The following is a 20,601-nucleotide window of genomic DNA, read 5'->3' as shown; positions in this document are numbered from 1 at the left end:
ACTTTACCTTGGTCAGGAGGAGTGATTGTTATCATCTGTGCTGTAAATTCTTCATCGAAGTATCTTGTATCTGTTTCAGATGTAACCTGTGGCTTGAATGGAGGTACAAGCTAAGGAAAGGAAAAAAAAAGTGTCCATTTACAGGTTCTTGCAGTGCTGTTTGAAACAAGTAGAATTTGACACAGTTATAAGCTACACTGCCTTTTTCTACATTCCAAAAATGTCTAAAAAACACCAGTTCATGAAGGAAGCATATACAGTAAAAATACTTGCTTAGGTGTGCCCTTACTATTTATGGGGCATTTGAGGCATTTTTTTCCCCTAAGATTTAACTGCACAAAGAAAACTTTGAATCCTAAAATTTCTTCAAGTAATAACATACTGACCAGTGTTTAAAAATAACACCACATATTAGTTCCCCACATCATTATACGGAAATTGTCAACCTCATCTAGTCAGAGTTATGCTTAAGGAGGATGAAAATGATTAAGAAAGATGCTTAGTGATATAAAACTTATCAGCTAATCCTGTGTATCACCACAAGGGTTGTAACATTCACCAAGAAGTTTCAGCTACAGTGCTACTGTGCCCATGCAGCTCACACTGGAGGTCTGACCAACCCAGCAGAATCTAGGCCAAGGCAGCAGCAACATTAAGCTTTAATATTCCGGTCCCCTATCACTGTCATATTTTCTGGAAAAATCCCTTCACCAGGATTTCTTCTCCTGGGAAGCTGAGAAGCCTCAGAGTAAAAGGAAAACAATATTATCTCATTTGCTTCTCCTGTGTTTTGCTGCTTTGGAATGTGGTTGGAGATTGTTTATCCAACATGTAAATTATTTTAATTTAATGACCAATCACTGTCCAGCTGTGTCAGTGCTCTGGAGACAGTCATGAATTTTTCATTAGTATCTTGTTAAGCCTTCTGTAAGTATCCTTTCTCTATTCTTTAGTATAGTTTTAGTATAGTATTCTTTAATATAATTCTTTAAAATAATGTAATATCATAAAATAATAAATTAGCCTTCTAAGAACATGGAATCAGATTCATCATTCCTTCTGCCACAGAGGACCCCAAAAATACCACAGTCCCCAAAAGCAGTTTGATGTCAACTCTGAACTTCGAAAACCTGGAGTGCTTACAAAAACCTGAGCCCAGTCAGCAGTGAACATCCTCCTCTTGCTACACCAGGAGCTGCACTTGTTGGGGTTTATTCCTGAAACTCAGGCAGACAGGCTGGAAATCATCCATGTGTACCTAGGCAAGCTCTGGCAAGAGCAGCTCCAGATGGAGCGGAGCTGCCTGGCTGGGGCTGGAGGAGGAGCGCGCCTGGGAAGCGGGATGGGGAGATGGCTGCATACAGATGCACACACTTGGAATGTGGACAACTCTGGAGGGCACTGGAGAAGGATTCAGACCTTGCCCACCTTCCCCTGCATGGGGGCAGAACCAGGATGTGCACAAGGCTCTGAAAGCACAGGGACAGGGATCCTGCTCACCCACCACCGGGGTTACGCGTGGCCATCTTTTAATAGCGCACAGCCACACCGGGCAGCAATTCAGGAGCGTGACTGAGGAAGCCTCAAGCTTCCAATCCAAAACTGCAGGGAGAGGTTTAGCAAGGTGGATGGTAAATTGCTCCAACTGGAATTATGCAGTGACCCCAGACATGCACTTCTGCATTTGTATATACAAGAACGACACCAACAGAAATCACTACCTGGAAAACATCAGCAAATCTTGAATACACAAACATCTCTTCCCCACCCCTGACTTTGCCTCCTGCTTGGATATGAAGAATCATTTGTTTGTCAACTTTCAAGCTCCCTATCACCAGGATGGTCTTTCTGATCTGTTTTGAGAGCACCTAACAATGCCTGTCTTACAAACAGCAATCCAAATAAATGCGCTCATTTTCAATGTAAAGACAGTAAGAAACATAATGTATACATATGGCAACGCTCCCATATACAAAGAAACATTTACTGTTTAAAATCAGAGCATAAAAGCTCTGTTTATTATAAGAGAGCATAATTATAGTATATTTTCATCATCTTTTTTTCCAAATTACTCACAATTCTCTGTGCCCAAGAATGGCTTAAAGGAGCTGGGTACATTACCCTTACAAAAAAATATTAGATCCTTAGAAGCAGTCTTTATGTCCTGAATTTAAAAAGGAAGAGGAAATAGGAAATCCCAAAGTCAGGAGTTACTCTGAGCCTTGCAGTCCCCTGAAGCTATTGAAGAGGGAATGCTTTACATTATAATGTTAATAAACACTTCTCAATCAAATCACACCAACATATTACATATAAAAGCCCTGTGGAGCAGGAAGATTCTTCCTCATGTAACTCTATTCCCTCTCTCTCCTTGCAGCAGCTTCTGCCTACTTCCCAAAGCAGCCTTGGGTTTGACAGGCTGTGCATGTGTGTGTGTGTGAAGCTCTATCTGTCCTTTTAAGCTAATGGTGGTTTTGGCACTCACAGTGCCCCCAGTTGCTCTGCTTGCTGTGCACAGCTCGGAGTGATTTAGGGCTTGGGCACTGCAGCAGCCACCTGAACTGAGCACATTGGAGCAACTCGGAGCAGCAATCCCAAGCCAGCACACATGTGGAATGGGCCAGTGCTGCCTGGATCATTTTCCTTTTTATTTTAGTATCTGTTAAAAGCAATTTGAGACAGATTATGATGCACCCACAAGACATCTTTTCCCCCTCGCTGTCAAATTCTGAGCGCTAAGCTGGAAACAGAGGGGAAGCCGCAGAAAGCTCCAACGCTGGCTTTAACAAGCAAATATGTCACTTTACTGGGAAGCTGTCACTGCAATAGCTCTGCAGTTCAACTGGCAGGGAGGTGCCACCTGTAGCCTCCCACGGCTGCAGACCAGCATTGGTACCCACAGGCTCATGCTAGTTTAAGAGAGAAAAAGGACCTGAAAAAAATCCCCATGTGATTAAAATCTCTTTGAGTATGTTTTGCTTGTGGGTGGGCAGAATACTGCAAATTAAACTGCACCTTTCTCTGCATCAGAGACAGACAGCACTCTTCCAAGTGAGCCTAATAAACATTTTAAATCTGGGGGACAGCCCCAGTTATTCAAAGCTCCTTGTAATTTAAAGCAAAGCTATGTTTGCAAAAAGCTTAATTACAAAGCAAATGTTCTGGATTACCCAAGCCCATATTCATACACATACCCAGCATTACTGGAGATGGTGGGGAACCAGGCTTAGCACACAAACAACTCTCAGCAGCTGACAAAATGCAGCTTTAATCCACAGGACTGCACTTGAGGTAAATGCTGCAAGGCCCTCTCTGGACCACCAGAATGTAGGCAGCAACTACTCACAGGCTCTCCATTTGCACAGTGTGCCTACCTCAGGTGCAAACACTAATGGGACACAAGCAAAGCCAGGATCTGGACTTCTCAGATAGGCCAAGGTCAGGAATAGTATCAATTAGCACACAGCTTTCTCTAAAAGATGCAAGTATTTGGAATTTCCTCATAGTTTTCAGAATAATCTGAATCCTTACCACTATGGAACAATTTATGAAGGCTTTCTCAGTCCTATGGATAAATAAAACATTGCCTCCAGCTTGTGTGATTTCTCTTCTGTTCTGGGAACTGGGACTACTACCAAATGACAAATAACTTTACTCAAAATATTTGAGCCCCACTGTCAGCTTTTTACCTTAAACTGCATAAAACCAGCAAACCCTCAAGCACTCACTTTGTCAGCTGGGTGGAAATGGGGACAATTTCCTGTTTAAAATAGGAACACAGATCTACTTTTCATGTTATACTCAATAAACTCCATGGAACTCTCTTCTGCCCTCCTGACTGCATGCATCTCTCCCTCAAGGGATGCTCTGAAAGGACTGAGGTCTTAATGTCTTATCCCCACTTTCAAGGCACAAAAACTTGGTTTATGATTTTTCAGTTCTTTTAGCCACACAGATCTGTGAGGAAGTGAAAGAAGAGAAGGAAACAGAGCCCTCTCTGTAGCAGTACACAGGCACTGGACAATGCTCCCACTACAATATGGGAACTCAGTTTCTGTCAAGTTTCTTACCTGCTCCCACCAACTGGAGGGAAAACCAAACTGTATTTAGAGATCAAATGAGATCTGATAGCACAAGGGACTGCTGGGGGAAGGAGGGAAATCAGGCAAGGCTGGGATAGAGTGACATTATGTGGCACCAATAGATGGGAGCCTTGAATCAGCAGACTCACGTTTGGCTGCATTTCATGAGTGTTATGAGAATGTGGCTGCTGAGAATTGAATGTGAGAGGACAATAGCACACCACCCTCAGAGCACAAAGCAGGGCATCTTGGAGGTGTGAAAGAGTTATCTGAGAAGAAGGGGCAGTGAGGCACAGACAACTGATGAAACACATTCTTACAGGAAGGGCTGGGCTCTTTGACTTCAGCTCCCACTGAAAAGCCAACAAACCCAGTGGGTCTCAAAGAAAACCCATGAGAAATACCACCAAGTGCAGACACGTCATATCAGTCCTTTGTCACACACAAAAAGTAGTATTAGGCTTGGATTGATGTAAGTCCAGTCTTAGGACTTGTCTTGAATGCTGACAACATTAGACTGAAAAGGCAGGAAAAGATCAATGGGAAAGAAGAGCCCATCTTCTACTACTCCCTCAAGGAAGTTTGGCTTCAGATGCTCAGGAACCAACAGCAACTCTGGGCTTGCAAGGGATGCTTCAGTCAACAGCAAGCAATGGCAGCAAGAGTTCATAGGAAAAGCCATTTTAAATGCCTGTATACTCTAAATTTGGAAGCTATTTTGATTACATCCTATTTACTGAGCCATAAAACCATGTATCTCATTAAAAGATACTCCTATCATTACAAAATAAAAATTCAGAAGTAATCTGATCACAGTATTTTAAGTTGTTTTTGTTGCTAAAAACAACTGCAAACCTTTTCTGTGGAGGGTTTCTGTGTATCTTGAGAGAGCAACAAAATTTGAAACATTTGATACATCCACAGCTACAATTCACCTTGGGAGAACAGTTGTATAAATACCTTTTTCTCGTATACATCTTGCCAAACAATGCCAGCAAAGAATTTGTGCTGCATAATCTCCTTGGCATCATCAGGACCACCACCTAACCTGTAGGAGGCAAAATAAAAGTAATTAAATGTTTGAGTACAGTTATTTTTTCTAATACAATTTTTATTGCAGTGTACTGAAGAAATTTGGAGTTTATATAATGCATTTGGGAGCAGTTCTAGCATTTGCTGTGTGCTTGGTTTTTTGTGCAAGGCCTATTTTAGGCTTCAACACAGTTCCACTAAAAGATTTAAAAACAGGCTAACAAACAGAATTAGAAAAAATGTCTCTCTTAGACAAAGAAAAAACAATAACCACAGTTCAAAAAACCTCCCCTTCAGGAATGATGCTGTCCTGGGGACCACAGCAGATCCTGTAAAATAGAAAGTCTGAGCCACAGATCCTTCCTTCTACATTAACATGCAACTACCCCTTGCAGTCTTCTAGAGCACAGTGATGCCAGCAGTAAAACTGAATTTGAAGTGAAAGAGAGACAAGGCTTTTTAAGGCAAACTGATTTATGCAACCTGATTTAAATTTCCATTAAAGAAAACAGTTGACAACTGCAGTGATAATATCACAGCATATGCAAATCTTTCCTCTTCCTTGGCTTCAGGAAAGCACAAAGAGTGTTTTATTGACTCGAGGTATATCAAGATAAAGCACTTTTATTCCAAAATAAAACTGTCCACACAGCTTATAGATGCAATCAGTTTTGCTGCAGTGTTGAGCTAACTGATGCTTAAATTTTGCTGTGGAGGTTAAAATGTTCTCTAAAAGACTGAACCACATCTGCAAGCAAAGGAGGCAATGAGAGAACAAAACAGATACTGGGTGATCAGCAGGAGACTCAGGTAACAAGGTTAAAACAATGCTCAGGTGTTACCCACGTTCACCCAGGCTGATCTCCAGGATCTGCCTGTTCTCCCATGCCTGGTGCCACTGGCAAGCTGAGATACTGACCCCATTTCAAGAGCTTGAAGCAATGACTCTACAAGACCCAGGCTAGAGTTATACTGTTACAGACATCAGGGACAAGGCCTGTTCTCTGGGCCTGGAGCCAACACCTGGCCAGGCCTCATCCATTGTGCACAACATCTGGCCCTGAATGTCCTCTGGGCCACCTGTGGTAACCCCATGCCCCAGGTCATGATTATCTGGGGATAGAGGGGAGGGGTTTGGTTCAAAATATCAGAGAAAATATGAAGGCTGTGCTAAAACCCATTGAAGTGGCATTTTTACAGCTTGAGACTGCATGCTCTGGAATGCAGCATGAAAGCACAATGCTGTTGGGACAGCACTGGATGACAGCTCAGCATGGCAAAGTCAAATACTGTGACACTTTGTTCTCAGTGCTCACTGGGAATGGATCCTGAAGCATTCAAGCCCTCGGCCATGCCCGAGCACCATCTCAGTTAAGGCAAACTGGCAGAGGCCACAGCTGTACCAGGGACACCCAGCAGCACAGGTGCCTGACAGTCCAGGGGCTGTGCTTGCCTCCTTGCCCTCTTCCATTACAGTGCCACAGTGACCTAAGGGGTCTGCTCCCTACCATCCTTCTGGAAATGTGCAGTGCAACAGCTCCCCAGCCTCCCAGTACCTGGGTGACTCTCTCCTCCCCAGGTGAGCCCTAAGACCAACCCAAGTCCACCCCAGAGCCCCAGGGGCCAAACCAAGCTGGATGAGAGCTCTCCTATCTGCCTGGCAGCGCTTTCTACAGCTGCAGAGCAGCCTGGAACAGAGACAAACTCCAGGGCAGCCTGGGAACAGAAACAAACTCTGTGAGTAATCATTTCTCGGCTGGTTCCCTCCAGGTGGAGTGGCTTTGCCAAGTCTCTGCCAGACTCCTTGTTGCTTCCACAGCACAATGATGATGGCTGATGAAGAGGGTGGAGTCAATCCTCTTTATCCACAGATGTCAACAGACTGCACAGGAGCTCAGCAGTGATTCTGAGCTAAGAAGCACCTGAAAGTGTTCTGCAGAAGCAGGCAGGAAGGCTGGCTGGCTGCAGCCATGTACAAGTGCTTTGCAGAATACGTTATCTAATGCAAGCCTGTGTTCCATGAAGGGCAAACACATACTCAGGGAAATGCCAAGAAAGACTCCAGATGTTTTACTTACCTTTTAAAAATGACACAAATCCAGTCAAAGTGAATGGTGAAACAACAGATATCTCATATTTTGGATATGGATTTATTCCAAAATACAGTCTTGTTTTTCAGAATTATTACGAAAGGTCCGTCTCAAGGACAACAGAATTAAATTGGCAACTAGCACAAAAATTATGGTTAAGCACCAGTGAGGATGTAAAGAGCAGCAGGTTTGTCTTTCATACGGACATGCAATAAATAAAGTAAAATGCAGCAGAAATAAGGGTTCTGAAGAGATTCCTGGATCATAAAGTTAAATTCTGCACATTTAAGTCCTCAGACAGAACCAAAAATAGTATATATAGGACTTGAAAAGCAAAAGCTACAGAAATTTACAGTATATAAAGAAATAGAACAGAAAGTATAGAGGCCAAAAAGTAATTTAAAGAAAAACAAGAAAAAAACATCCCTCAAAACCTAACTGCCAAACAATTCTGGTTATTCATTCAATTTCTATCTACACTTGAGAGACCTTCTTATTTTAGTTAAATCCAAAAGTGAAAATTATTAATAAAGTGCAACATCAATATTAAAATGAAATTATTTTCACATTTAATATCTTTATGAAACTGCATATTGCTTTTAAGTCCCTTTAACCATTTAATGACAAATGCCTGTGCTCCATTGCACTGAGGGCAATCAGCCATAATTCCACAGATATATCATATAAAAATAAATTTTAAAATTTGCTGTACTGTATTTTTAACATATAGGTATATATAACACATAGGAAGATTGCAATTAGTGGATCACATGAAAAATAATGTATCTCTACTTGCCCACTTACTTGTAGAAGTAAACAGTGCTCAGCTCCCAGGTCCATTCCCAGCTCTTTAAAAAGAAACCTGCACACTTCTGGTTTTCCAGCCCTGTCTTCACATGATTTCTCTGAGTCAGCCCTGCCCCCAAACCTGATTCTACCATGGCACAAACATCTCCTCCAGGCTCAAGAACGGCAGCCCAGCAAAGGCTGTTGGTGTTCACCATCTCCAAGCACACAGACTCTTATTTCTCCTTCTCTGATACAGTCAAGATGGACACCACTAGCTTATTTTACTATGGCCCTTACCTTCAGAGGCTTCTAGTAGCCACAGGAAGGATTTGGGAGCTCTATCCACAGCAGCTTCCTGTGACTGGCACTATCAGCACAGAGAAGCTGTCTTTGGCTTTGAGAACAGCATGACTGGAAGACTCCATATTTGGAAGGAAAAGGCCACATTCTTCCCAAAGTCCAGTACACAGAGTCTTTGGGTGCTTTCCTGCTCAGAGATTAAAACTTTTGGAAAGCCAAATGCAGCTAACTCCCAGCTCTTTGCTGAGCTTTACTTCCCCACTTCTTCATTAATCACCTGTATGTGACACAAACATGGTAGATCCAAAAAGCACTGAAAAGCTCCCACTTCACATCAGTAATCAAGAGGAGCCATGTTTGAGGTTGGTGAAGCTTGGGAAGTCTCTAAAATAGTGATTTCTGGAAAGCTGGGAGAAAAAAATGCTGTAAACTTGCCTTTTATGTTTTTCTCAGCTTCAATTTAGATCTCTGTGGGAGAACTGTTTGAGTTTGTCTAAATCACTGTGGACAGAACTGATTTAGACTAAAATTATCATACACAACAGCTAAATCTCAGCCTGACTCAAAGCACCTGGTGAAACATGGAGACATGAGCATTTTGCACTTCAGCTGATACATAGGACCCTGAAGCTGTCTGGAGACAGAAACACTTTCCTACTCAGGGCACACACAAGTCACCTGTCATGTGTGGCTCCAAAACTCTGCATGTCCACAAGGCATCCAAGGGTGCTGTCCAAGAGGACCAGCTCTTCAAGGTTACCTCCTTCTGCTGGCCACAGCTAGCTGGGACCACCTCCAGGCCCCTGAAATCCCCACAAGTGTCACCTTTAGCTCTTCCAACACCAGCAGTGACTGTGAGGGCTGCAGACCTCCCTGTGCCTGACAGCAAGGGTGCTCAAGAGCCACCTAAGCTTCCTGTGGCAGAGCAGCAGAGAGGACACAGACACACAGCTTAACTACAAATCTCCTCCTTTCACTAGGGAAAAAACCAAGGAGTTATAAAAGTAAGGGCTTGACTGACTCTGACATTCCTGAACATCTGTGACCAAACTTTCATGTAGATATGGAAGAACCTTCATGGCAAGGGAGAATGAAGTAACAGAGTTTCAGGTGACTGCAAGAACTGACCACCAGGTCCCAGGGAGCAGCTTCAGCTCTCCAAAGCCACAACTGCAACTCTTTGAAGGCATCAGATGTTTTGAACAGGTGTTTTTGAAATGCTGCATCATCTTCCTCTCATTCTTGCTGAATGGCAAGGTCCAACAGCACCAGAGGCAGGTGAAGCAGCCTGTGACAAACCCCATCTGAGAGAGGCTGAACAACCCTGGCCCATGACAAGGAACTAAGGCACTTCAGATTAAACCATCCTCAAGTTCTCTCAAGTTAAAAACCTGCCAAGATTCAGAGCTTGCAAGACACTGATTGTAAACCTACCCACCCATCTAAACTTAGCCCGCTTACACAGGGTGCTCTGATCCATGCCCACTTTCACAGGATGCAGTCTCCACAGCCACAGGAAGAACAATAAAAGGTAAAAAATTTGTTGTTTCATGTATGAAAATATGCTCTGATTACCTTTTCATTTGATCCATGTCACAAAGCAGCAAAGGGGAATTTCAGGTCACATTAACAGGAAATATTTACAGAATAGATTTTTTCCTTCTTAGGAAAATTAGGGCTCACATTACAAGATTAATAAACTTCTATCAATCCCAAAAGAAACTTCAAAATTCCTTTTCTCTTACAAAATGGATTTCATATGACCAAATTTAGAAAACAGCCATGATTAAAAGCAGAATGCAATTTATTTTTCTTCACATTTTCTCCATATGCCTGGGAGTTTGAGACTGAACTGGTATTACTGAACACAGTGTGCTAACACTGCTTCAGTATATCCAGCTCAGGTCCAACAGGTCATTTTTAAGATTTAAGTGACTGATAGAGATCACAATTACCTAGCTCCCTGATCTTTAACCTAAAGTATCCTTGGCACTAAGCTTCATTATATCAACCTTTATTGTTGGGTTGGTCAGGTTTTTTTTTATCATTTCAGGGGAAGTGACAACATCTCCCAGTTTCCTTTTTCTCATGGTTTTGGCTGCCTCCTCCATCTCAGTCTGAAGTTCATCCAAAGTTACGCTGCCAATTCTGCCGCTTTCTGCCACAAATATTACAATGACACCAACTTCTGTCCACCACTGACACCAGAGGGCATTTCTGCTGAATTACACAGTGGCTCCCCAAAGCACAGACTATCACACATTACATAACTTTTCAGTGAATGTATTTCAGTAGCTCTCTGGCTGTTTTTTGTCCATATGGCTCCATGAGCACAATGTGAGTCCACTACCAAGTATGCCAGGCGCCCTCCCCAGCACCCAGACTACCCAGAAAAAAGAACATAACACTACAAGGGCAGGATGCAGGACTTCCACCTCCAGTGCTTCCAGATCAGTTCTCCTGAAATGCTGCCTGAAATGTCACAAAGTGCAAGGGATTTGCTGAACCACAGCTTCAGTTAAAAGTTATGGGAACAGTGACTGGGGAGAAACCAGTATTTAAGAACAGTCCATGATCCAAAAAAGCTTGGGAAGCACCAGTGTAATTAGGCATAATTATAATAAGGCATGTGTGCAGGCTTGTCTAGTCAACAGTTATTTCTATCAGCAGCATGAAAATCATCTGTCCACCAGATCAGAGCAGCACTGCTTCCAAGCCTGCAGAAGATCCATGTGAAGAAGTGGCTATTTGTATAAAGTGAGCATATTGTGGAGTAATTATTGGCATTGGGAAAATCTTGTAATTAGAAATGAGTGGGTATTCTTTGTTTGTAAACAAATTGCATTTTGGTTCAGCAGAGATGCTCCTTTAAGAACAAACTGCAGCAGATGCTGCTTGTGTTCCCAGTGATTGAAAGGCCCCACCTGAATAAGCTATGAAAGGGTCACAATTGCATTTAACCTAGTGCTTTACTGGACAAGAATGCTGTTGGCAGGGGCTGCAGCCAGGCTTGCAGAGCAGAGCCTGGGGGCTGCTCATCAATTACACAGCCTTCTCCTGGAGGTCCTCTCATAGACACTGGGTTCAGGAGGGGCTGCAGCTGTTGCCACCTTGTACAGGGCTGGCCACGTTCCCCACAGCACCACCAAGATGAATCCTCCAACATTAAAAACTGTGCATTTGCATTATGAGACCTCCCAACAGGATTTTCCATCAAAAAATAGTGAAGGAAATAGCCTACAGTGATGACAGAAATCTTTGCTACAAGTATCCAGGTAGTGGCAAATCCCATTTTCCTGCTATGTGCACACACAAACAGGCAGACTAAACAAACACCAGAAAGTAAACCGGAATTCCCTGCTTGCACCTCACATGAAAGGTTTCCTATTTGGGGCCTATTAACAGTGGAAGGTTCAGGACAGGAGATCAGGGCCAGAGTCACAATATTATTTGTTTTAAAAATGTCTGGGTTGACAAGATGGCAGGTTTTTAAACTGATGTTTATCTCTGTGAAGGTCAACATCCTCTTTGGATCTTGTTCCATTTTCTGTTTGTTAGCCATTAGGGGCTTCTTTTGTGGGTTTTTTTTTTTTCTGTTTTTAAATCAAGGGTCATTTTTTAAAAAATACAGCAATATAAGAGAAACAAAAAAAAAAGGAGGAAATAGGAAAAGTCAATTGAGCATGGTATAAACTCCACTACAAACACGGTACAAACACCACCACCTACTGTCCAAAGCCGGACGCTAAAACACTGGCACATATCTGGACAAAATTCAGGAAAGGGACAGCAGTCTCAACTGCAACAGAAGGCAAAAGCATTTGGGGTAGAGCATCACAGCAGCCACTGGATTCATTACAGCCAAAGGTAGGGTTAACTTGCTTTTTCCCAGGCTATAGTTTTACTTGAATGGCAGCCACCATACTCTGAAGTTCAGCACCAAAGCTGCTTCGTGTCACTATTTATGCTGTTGGCTCATTCAAAAAGTTAAAAATAAATGAGCAGATCCATCTTCTGCATCTTGTTGGACAATCAATTTGAATGGATTAAAAATTAAATTACAATTTTGTCTCAAATACTTTAAAAAAGTGCAACTATTAAGCAACAGCCTCACCTTTGCTTGGGATCTTTCTTCAGCAAACCTGACAAGAGGGATTTTGCTTCAGGTGACAATGTGCGTGGAAATCTGATCTCCTCCATAAGGATGAGTTCAAAGAGCTTTTCATGGTCCTGATTGTAGAAAGGGAGCCGTCCACACATCATTTCATACATCACAACTCCTAATCCCCACCAGTCCACTGCACGGCCGTAGTCATTATCCTCCAGAACCTGCAGATTGCAAGGAAAAGGCTTTAGAAGGTACTCCCACACCAGGCATGAACACAGAACTCAAGAAGCAAAATTTACCCCAGCAAGTCTATCTTTGATCACACAGCCATATCTACCAGCAGAGTATCTGCAGAAGAACCATGTGAAAAGAACTGGTATCCATGCTCACCACCCTGACTGAGCAGAGGGGGAAAAGGAGGCAGCAGGAGTGTTACAACAGCTTCCTTGTCTTCCTTCTCCCATCTTCCCTAACATTACAGTCATGATAAGCACAACCTTTGAAAGTCCAAAGGCCAAGAACTGTTCTCACATTACAGAGCTAGCTGTTAAACTCTCACTTATTCATCACAAACTGTTCCAAACAGGATCCAAGTTTTTAGAAAAACTCCAACCCACCAAGGAGCCAGTACATGGAGAAAAGGCCATCAACCTGCTCTCTCACAAGCAAAAAGCTGAACATATCCATCATCTTCTTATCAACCTGCACCCCAAAGCTGTGGCTCTGCACATCCTAAAAGACCACCCACAAATACTCAATGACTAATCTATATTAAACACTAAGAGCCAGAACAACAGTTTTAACATTTGACCTGCTCTCAGGCTGTAAAATGGCAGCCAAATTGTCTGGAAATGTTTCCCCCCCCAACCCTTTGCCCTGCTCCAAAGGCACTCCTGCCTCTGCTTAGAGGGCTGCAAACACGGAACAGTCAGTGGGGTGGATTTCTGCCAGGTCTCACAGCAAAAGGAGCCCAGCACAGTTCATTCTTCCTTCCCCTGGGTACTTCTACCTAGCAAAGCAGTGGCTGGTGCAGGGACTCAGGACCCCAGCAGCTCTTCCCCCCTCTCCTGCTTGCTCCAGAGAAGCCCTGCCACAGTGCAGAGAGTTGCTGAAGGGAGTGGGGAGTGTTTTGTGGCCTGTGCAGTGGATGCTACCAGGGCTTCTCCAGACTTTGTGTCTCCTATGCAGTTGTCCGTAGCTGACACCAACATCTCATGTTCCAAACCCTGTCCTCAGGTTTTAGTTATCATCTTTGCTCTTTGCAGGGGCCTGCACTCAGCTACTTACTCGTGCCAAGAGCATGAACCACAACTGCAAAACCATCCTGTTTTCTCACTGGACAGTGTCTGTGTGAGCTTTACATTCCTGCAATTCAGAATACTTAACATTCAAAATTAAAAAGGTAAAAGAGCCCAAGTCAGTGCAAGCTTAACAAAAGCAAGATCTTTACGTCTTATAAATCCTGATATAAAGGTTTTACACATAAAAAAGAACCATCGAGGCACTTCACATAACAACTGTTTGCACTCTGCCTCTCTTTATTCACTAATTATTCCCCTTAATTATCTGAACGAGGGAGAGGGCCTGCAGTAAAAATCAAAAGGCTGCCAGGTATTGGATTACCCCACGTCGGTCTATTTCCAGCATCCCCGGCCGTATGATTCACACCAAACGACAGCTGGCTCTGCAGCTGCCCCCTCCATGGACACGGCCGGCACAGCTGCCGCCGGCTGGGATTCCGGGAGCCGGCCCCGTCCTTCCCGAGGCTCGGCAGCCCTCGGCTCACAGAGACTGTGTGACAATGCAATTCTGGGATTCCGGGAGCCGGCCCCGTCCTTCCCGAGGCTCGGCAGCCCTCGGCTCACAAGAGTTTGTGTGACAATGCAGTTCTGGGATTCCGGGAGCCGGCCCCGTCCTTCCCGAGGCACGGCAGCCCTCGGCTCACGGAGTTTGTGTGACAATGCAGTTCTGGGATTCCGGGAGCCGGCCCCGAACTTCCCGAGGCATGGCAGCCCTCGGCTCACAAGAGTTTGTGTGACAATGCAGTTCTGGGATTCCGGGAGCCGGCCCCGTCCTTCCCGAGGCACGGCAGCCCTCGGCTCACAAGAGTTTGTGTGACAATGCAGTTCTGGGATTCCGGGAGCCGGCCCCGAACTTCCCGAGGCTCGGCAGCCCTCGGCTCACGGAGACTGTGTGACAATGCAGCTCTGGGATTCCAGGAGCCGGCCCCGAACTTCCCGAGGCACGGCAGCCCTCGGCTCCCCTCGGCTCACGGAGTTTGTGTGACAATGCAGTTCCCGCTCTGAGTCACCCCGCTCCACCAGCGCTTCCTGTTCACACTCCCCTACGCTCGGCTTGCCTAAAATAAAACACTCACACGGTCTCCGATTTGTATTTTTGTTTTTTAAACTGCTGCAAGAGATGCAATAGGAGAGACTGAAAGAAAAAGAAAACCACAGAGGTCTTTGCTGCGCATGTAGTTAATGTTACAGGTGCTTCTAAAATGCAGTAAACACTTCACATGTTACTTTAAAAAGTGTATTAATGCTCTGTATTATAAACTAGATTACTAACTACAACGATTTCCTTCACCTCCATTAATTTTAAACAGACTATAAAATGCTTATTTCTTCAAAGTTCTTTAGCACAATGAGCATATCTTCAGATTAGTGATTGTGTAGAAGAGAGCAATGGTGTGAGTATCAAAACTGCACCGTAACAAAAAAAAATATTGCACTCATCCATGATTTATTGCAAGACACCGGATAGCTGGGGAGCAGTAAATAACAAGGTCATTTCACCTAAATTAAGGGATCATAATTTCTTAACGAGCAGCTCTAGACTGTTGTGAGATGGAATTCAAAAAAGAAGGCAGAACAGCTGTACACATCACAGCCATTGATGCATCTGACACATCAAAGTTGACATGGTTCAGTCACTGTCATCCATGCATGAGATTCCAGTATGAACCTAAAAACAACGGTGCAACAACTGTACAGACACACTGCCGTGCTGGACTCGAGTTACAAATGCAGACAGGAGCACTGACACCCCTGCTTTGAAGGATGTATGACCTCAAATGCACAGAAGATCTTTTGCACACAATTTCCAGATTTTTGCATGCTATCAACCAGATGACAAAAGCCTCCCCAGAATTTAACACTCCAACTCACAGATGGGACTTGCAAGTAAGGGAGAGAACTGAGTTAATCAAAAGGATTTGTCCTTCAGGGTTTTTGGATGAGCCAACTCATCATAAATATTAAAAAAGAAAATGTAATAGCAAGTAACAGAACAGAAAGAACAGCCCAACTGCCTGCACAGGGAATCCCCACATTCCAAGTTAGGAAAAACCAAAACAATAAATATTTTTAGCATCCTCATAAAATCCTTGATGAGAAACTGAAGTTCTGCAATTGATTTTAAGAGGGAAGCTTAAATAAAAGGCATGTTTATGAATAATAAACACTCTGTCATGCTGCTAATTACTCTCTGCATCAGTAAATCTCAAATTGTGGTGCATGGACCCCAATTTAGATTCACTGAAGACTTCTGGTGATCCATGGAAAAGCTGGCAGTCATCGTGAGACTGGCTCCGCCTCTTTGCTGCAAGCTACTTCGACAGGTGCCCATGTTCTTCATTATTACAAAGGACTGGAGGCCCTTGAAAGCAGCTGGGAGTTAAAAAAAAAAAAAAAAACCAACAAAAACCAAACAAAACCCAAGAGCATGCTGCCACCACTATGAAAGCAGGGAGCACAAAAGCGCTGATCGGCAAAGACATCAGCTCACAGCAGAAAAATTCCTCCTCCACGCTGGTTTCCCATTTTTGTTACTTCTGCACAGTTCAATTCAAGGCAGGTTTGCAATGCTCAAGTCTCCCAACTCAGAGGAAAGCTGTGCCAACAATCCATAACCTGCCAGCAGCCCAAGGCTCACTTCTGCGTGTGCTCTGAGCAGGATGGAAATGCAAATGCCATGGGAAGCAAAGCCCCACTGCAAGGGAAGGAGCCCTGGTGCAAGGCACCCCACCTTGGCTCGGGCTTCCTACAAGTCCAGGAGTTTGCATCCACAAAGCTCGGAGCATGGGCAGAGCACCGAGTGTACACGCATCCCCTACAACCTGACCCCACTTCCCATCCACCCCAACTCACCCCCAGCTCTAACACCACCTCTGTGCACAACTCAGAGTGCTTCCAGGAACAAACCTGCAAACATGCATTTGAATTTTGCACTTGAAAAGGAAAAAAAAAATTTTTGCACAAAAAAAATTACCCAAAACTGTTTGGGAACTGAGATCCCCCGCCTGGATTTATTTCCTCTAAAACTGGAGTGCTCAAATCAACACTGAGAAATATCTTGTGCTTTTATAGTCATAAACAGTCAGCACTTTTAATGCATGCCATGCTAAATAATGCAGAAACAGCTTGGTCTGTCCTGTTTCTGAAAGCATGTCACCTTTGACTGTCCTCAAACAGTAAAAGAATTGGACAATACTTCTACTTCTCAAGTGAAGTCCTACTGATAACCTTTCAAATAGGAAAACACATAGCAAGCTGCAAAAAAGATAATCTATCATGAAATATTTGAAGTGATTAAAAGGGCTTTTTTAAAAATTATGTATTTGATACAAGAAACAAGCACTGTTCCAGTAAAATGTATATACTCTGTCAAGTGGAAGAAACTACCCCGCCAAAAAATTATCATGTATCATTATGCTAAAGATGTGTTCCAGATCATGATGAATAAAGGAGTCTCAGGATGTGTAATTATATAACAGCAGTTAGTGCATGAGCACATCATGGCACAGGAATTATTCTGTACTCCTACTGCTAGCATGGAAGGCGTGAAAGAAGGCAATTTAACACAACAGCCAACATAAACATACCTCTGGTGCAAGATACTCTGGAGTGCCACAGAAAGTCTTCATTGTTGCTCCATCCTTGATGCCTTCTTTACATAGTCCAAAGTCTGTTATTTTTATGTGTCCATCTTTATCCAGCATAAGATTTTCCAACTGGGAAGAAAAGCCAAATTAAAAGACATGATTACCTGTAACATACACTAATCCTGAGCAGGATAATCAAAGACATGAATTTTGCAGGTCAGTTTTGAACCTCATCCTCACTGGGGTCATAGCCAGAGCACATAAAATGTAAATATACATTTGTAACATTGTGCTTGGTTCTTTAGGGAACATAAAGTAACTAATTTGAATTCTTGGGATAACCAATCATATATACAGAAAGAATGCAGAACATGAACATTGTATTTATGCTTCTACAGTATCATCATCAATAGAACACCAGTTCTTTAGAAAGTATATTAAGTATTGCCCCTCACACAACTTCATCCCTGCTTTTACTCTGATTTAATTAAATAATCTATACCAGTAAGTAATAGCATAAAATAAATAAAACAGAAATCATATGCAACATTAAGGAACCACTTCCAAAGAGACTCTTTAAATGAGAATCAGTATATACATTTACTCAGCACATAGTATTCATCCCACCCTGAGCCTCTAATTTTTGAGAAAGTCACCCAGGTATTAGGAGTTTCCTCAGTGTATCAATAAAGTGCATTACAGGGGAATCACAGTGATATCGAGACAAAGATGCCAAAATTACTCTGACATAGTCTGAGAACATTACAGAGCATGCTTCCTTTCAGACTGCACCTAAATAAACTATCAGGATCCATTCATCCTGTCCTAAAAACTCTTCTCAGGAAGAAAGAAAATGTTATTGTTGCATTTTCTTCAAGAATTTCTCAAGTCTGTTTGCCCTGAGATACCTTGTTTGGTTGGGGTTTCTTTTCCCCTTCTGTGCTCCCCAAACAAGTGAATAACTTGAAGCATAGGCAGTTTTCTAACTGCAAGCAGCTACCATGCAGATGATGTGAGCACACTGCAAGGAAGCACAACATCCATGCAGTGTGAACTTCCATCTCTCTGCTAAGGCCAGGATTATGTTCCACCATGCAGAAGCACCAGCAAAGTTTCTCTCAGAACATAAGCAGGCAAGTGAAAACGAAACCCCTGTAGCCCAGTAACCCTTCAAGTTCTCTGAAATGCTGCCAGAGTCACAATAAATGCCTTATGCAGCTTCTTAGACTATCAAAGGGTTTAGACATCCTGTAAAGTCCAGTCCAACAGCTGCAACAACAGTTTGGATAAAGTTCAGTCAGGAAAGGATTTCTTAATAGTTCAGGATCATTTGCTTTTTTTAACAACAAACAAAAAGCCAAACCCCAAAAAGCCTGAAAATGATTTTTCTACGTACCTTCAAATCTCGATAAACCACATTCTTCTCTGAATGCAGGTAATCCAGCGCTGAAACAATCTCAGCCCCATAAAACCGAGCGCGGTCTTCAGAGAAGACACGCTCTCTTGACAGATGGAAAAACAGCTACAAGAACAGTAATTTTTTAACTTTAAATGTTTCTGAATTATGCCTTGCAGTTCACAAGCCATCCTGCTTAGAAGATGCTATTAACTAAGAGAAAACCTCTTCCCATCCTCACCCAGCTGAGTTCCCAAATGTGTTAAAAAGCATCATAAATTAAATTATTAGATAATTATGTCTCATATTCCCAGACACGCACTGATAACCAGTTCATGTACTACAGTCTTACAGGTTCAGAAAATTATAAAACTATTTTTGACAGAACTACAATTACATACTAAAACTAAAGCCTAATGTATGATTTAAGAGAAATGTTAATATTCCAACTTTTCCTTCCTGACTGTAATAGCAGTCAGCAGTTGCTATTTCTCCCTCCAAGTACACTCACAATGTTAATTTAAGTGTTAAAACTTGTCTGACAGCTACAGCAACTAGAAAGCAACCTTGCCTTCTTGAACTTCTAAATGTCAGATTACAATATACTGCTGTCATGTAAAATATGAACCTATGCCCAAAACCTCTATGTTCTAAAAATGGAGTTGAAAAAATTAAGTCTTACTTCTTCATATTAGTTAAACCTGTGAACAGCTCTGTTTAATTGGGACAGCTTGGATTAATTAGAATTGCAAAAATGGGCCTTAGCTAAATAATGTCAAGCAAAATTAGCAGTAGAACAGGAAAATCCTAAAGTATTAAACATTATTGTATTTCCCTTACCTCCCCTCCATTAGCATACTCCATAACAAAACACAAGCGATCGTGTGTCTGAAAGGAATACTTTAAAGCCTGAAACAGATTTAAACCAAAACTTAAAAGACAGATCACAGTGACAGTAAGAAAAGCATTTTAATAGATTTTCAGAAGCAGACATGAAATTTTTTATTTTAGTGAACTTTTTGTCCTTAAATCTTATATAATACTTTTATTTTCCTGTTGCAGCTGAGGAAACTGCCAACTTATTTCACTAAATAAATTTAATAAAACATTAAACAAATTCCTTGCAGAAGCTATCATCACCTAAAATGCTGCAAAACAAAGTTCTTCCCCATTAACAGGGACTCAAAGTGTACCAGCAGTGACAGAAGTTTCCTCCTCTGGCCACAGGTTCAACTGACAGAAAAGAGGCCACAACCAAACCCTGGAGCACAAGGTTTCACCACACTGGCTACAAGACCTCTTATATGAAACACACATATTTTCACACAGCAGCCCCTTGGCCTCTGCCCTGCTGCCTGCAACTGCTCCCTTCTGACAGCCTGCCCGGGGATTGGCCAACACTGGCAATACCAATTTGTGAGCAATTCACAAAAACAGACCAGATGGAGGCTGTGATGGAGAGTCACAAGGTGCCTGTGTATAGTCCTGTCACATGGATCCCTGGAGGAAGATCAACTTGTTTGCCATAGTATTAAGGTTTTTCATCACAGAATATGCTGAGCTGAAAGGGGCCCAAAAGGATCATCAAGCCTAACTCTTGGCCCTGCACAGGACCACCCCAAAAATCCCACAAAGGACCTCAGAGTGTTCTCCAAATTTTTCTTGGACTCTGTCAAGCTGGTGCTGTGACCACTTCACTGACCACTGAGCCTATTACAGGGTCCAACTACTCTCTGGGTAAGAACCTTTCCCTAGCACCCAAGCTAAACCCAGTCTTGTAGCTAACATCTCAAGACAGCCCTTGTTCTGGATACTTGAGTTTATAAAAGCTCAAAAAAAGAAAATACTGAATATGATATTGTTGTCTTCATTACAAAGGGTGGTACTTTTAAACCAGTCATATTTTTTCTGGAAAA

The 20,601-nt window shown here is 42.8% G+C and overlaps 1 protein-coding gene across 4 annotated transcripts in view; it reads right to left on the bottom strand.

Annotated features, from left to right (window-relative positions):
- Positions 1-20,601, bottom strand: part of AKT1 (AKT serine/threonine kinase 1) — a 79,219-nt gene that overhangs the window by 1,866 nt on the left and 56,752 nt on the right. For all 4 annotated transcript variants that reach the window (XM_071426307.1, XM_071426308.1, XM_071426305.1 and 1 more), the window contains 6 exons: positions 19,526-19,594; positions 18,686-18,811; positions 17,290-17,418; positions 12,408-12,622; positions 5,043-5,130; positions 8-110 (listed from right to left, as the gene is read on the bottom strand). In XM_071426307.1, coding sequence (XP_071282408.1) covers positions 8-110; positions 5,043-5,130; positions 12,408-12,622; positions 17,290-17,418; positions 18,686-18,811; positions 19,526-19,594 — 730 coding nt within the window. The remainder of the gene's footprint in view (positions 1-7; positions 111-5,042; positions 5,131-12,407; positions 12,623-17,289; positions 17,419-18,685; positions 18,812-19,525; positions 19,595-20,601) is intronic.

This window comes from Agelaius tricolor, unplaced genomic scaffold (genome assembly GCF_023055355.1).
Source record: "Agelaius tricolor isolate 1412-34295 unplaced genomic scaffold, bAgeTri1.0.p SCAF_5, whole genome shotgun sequence".
NCBI classification, from domain to species: domain Eukaryota; kingdom Metazoa; phylum Chordata; class Aves; order Passeriformes; family Icteridae; genus Agelaius; species Agelaius tricolor.
Note: the sequence above shows the minus strand (reverse complement) of the source record. Positions and strands in the feature narration are given on the sequence as shown.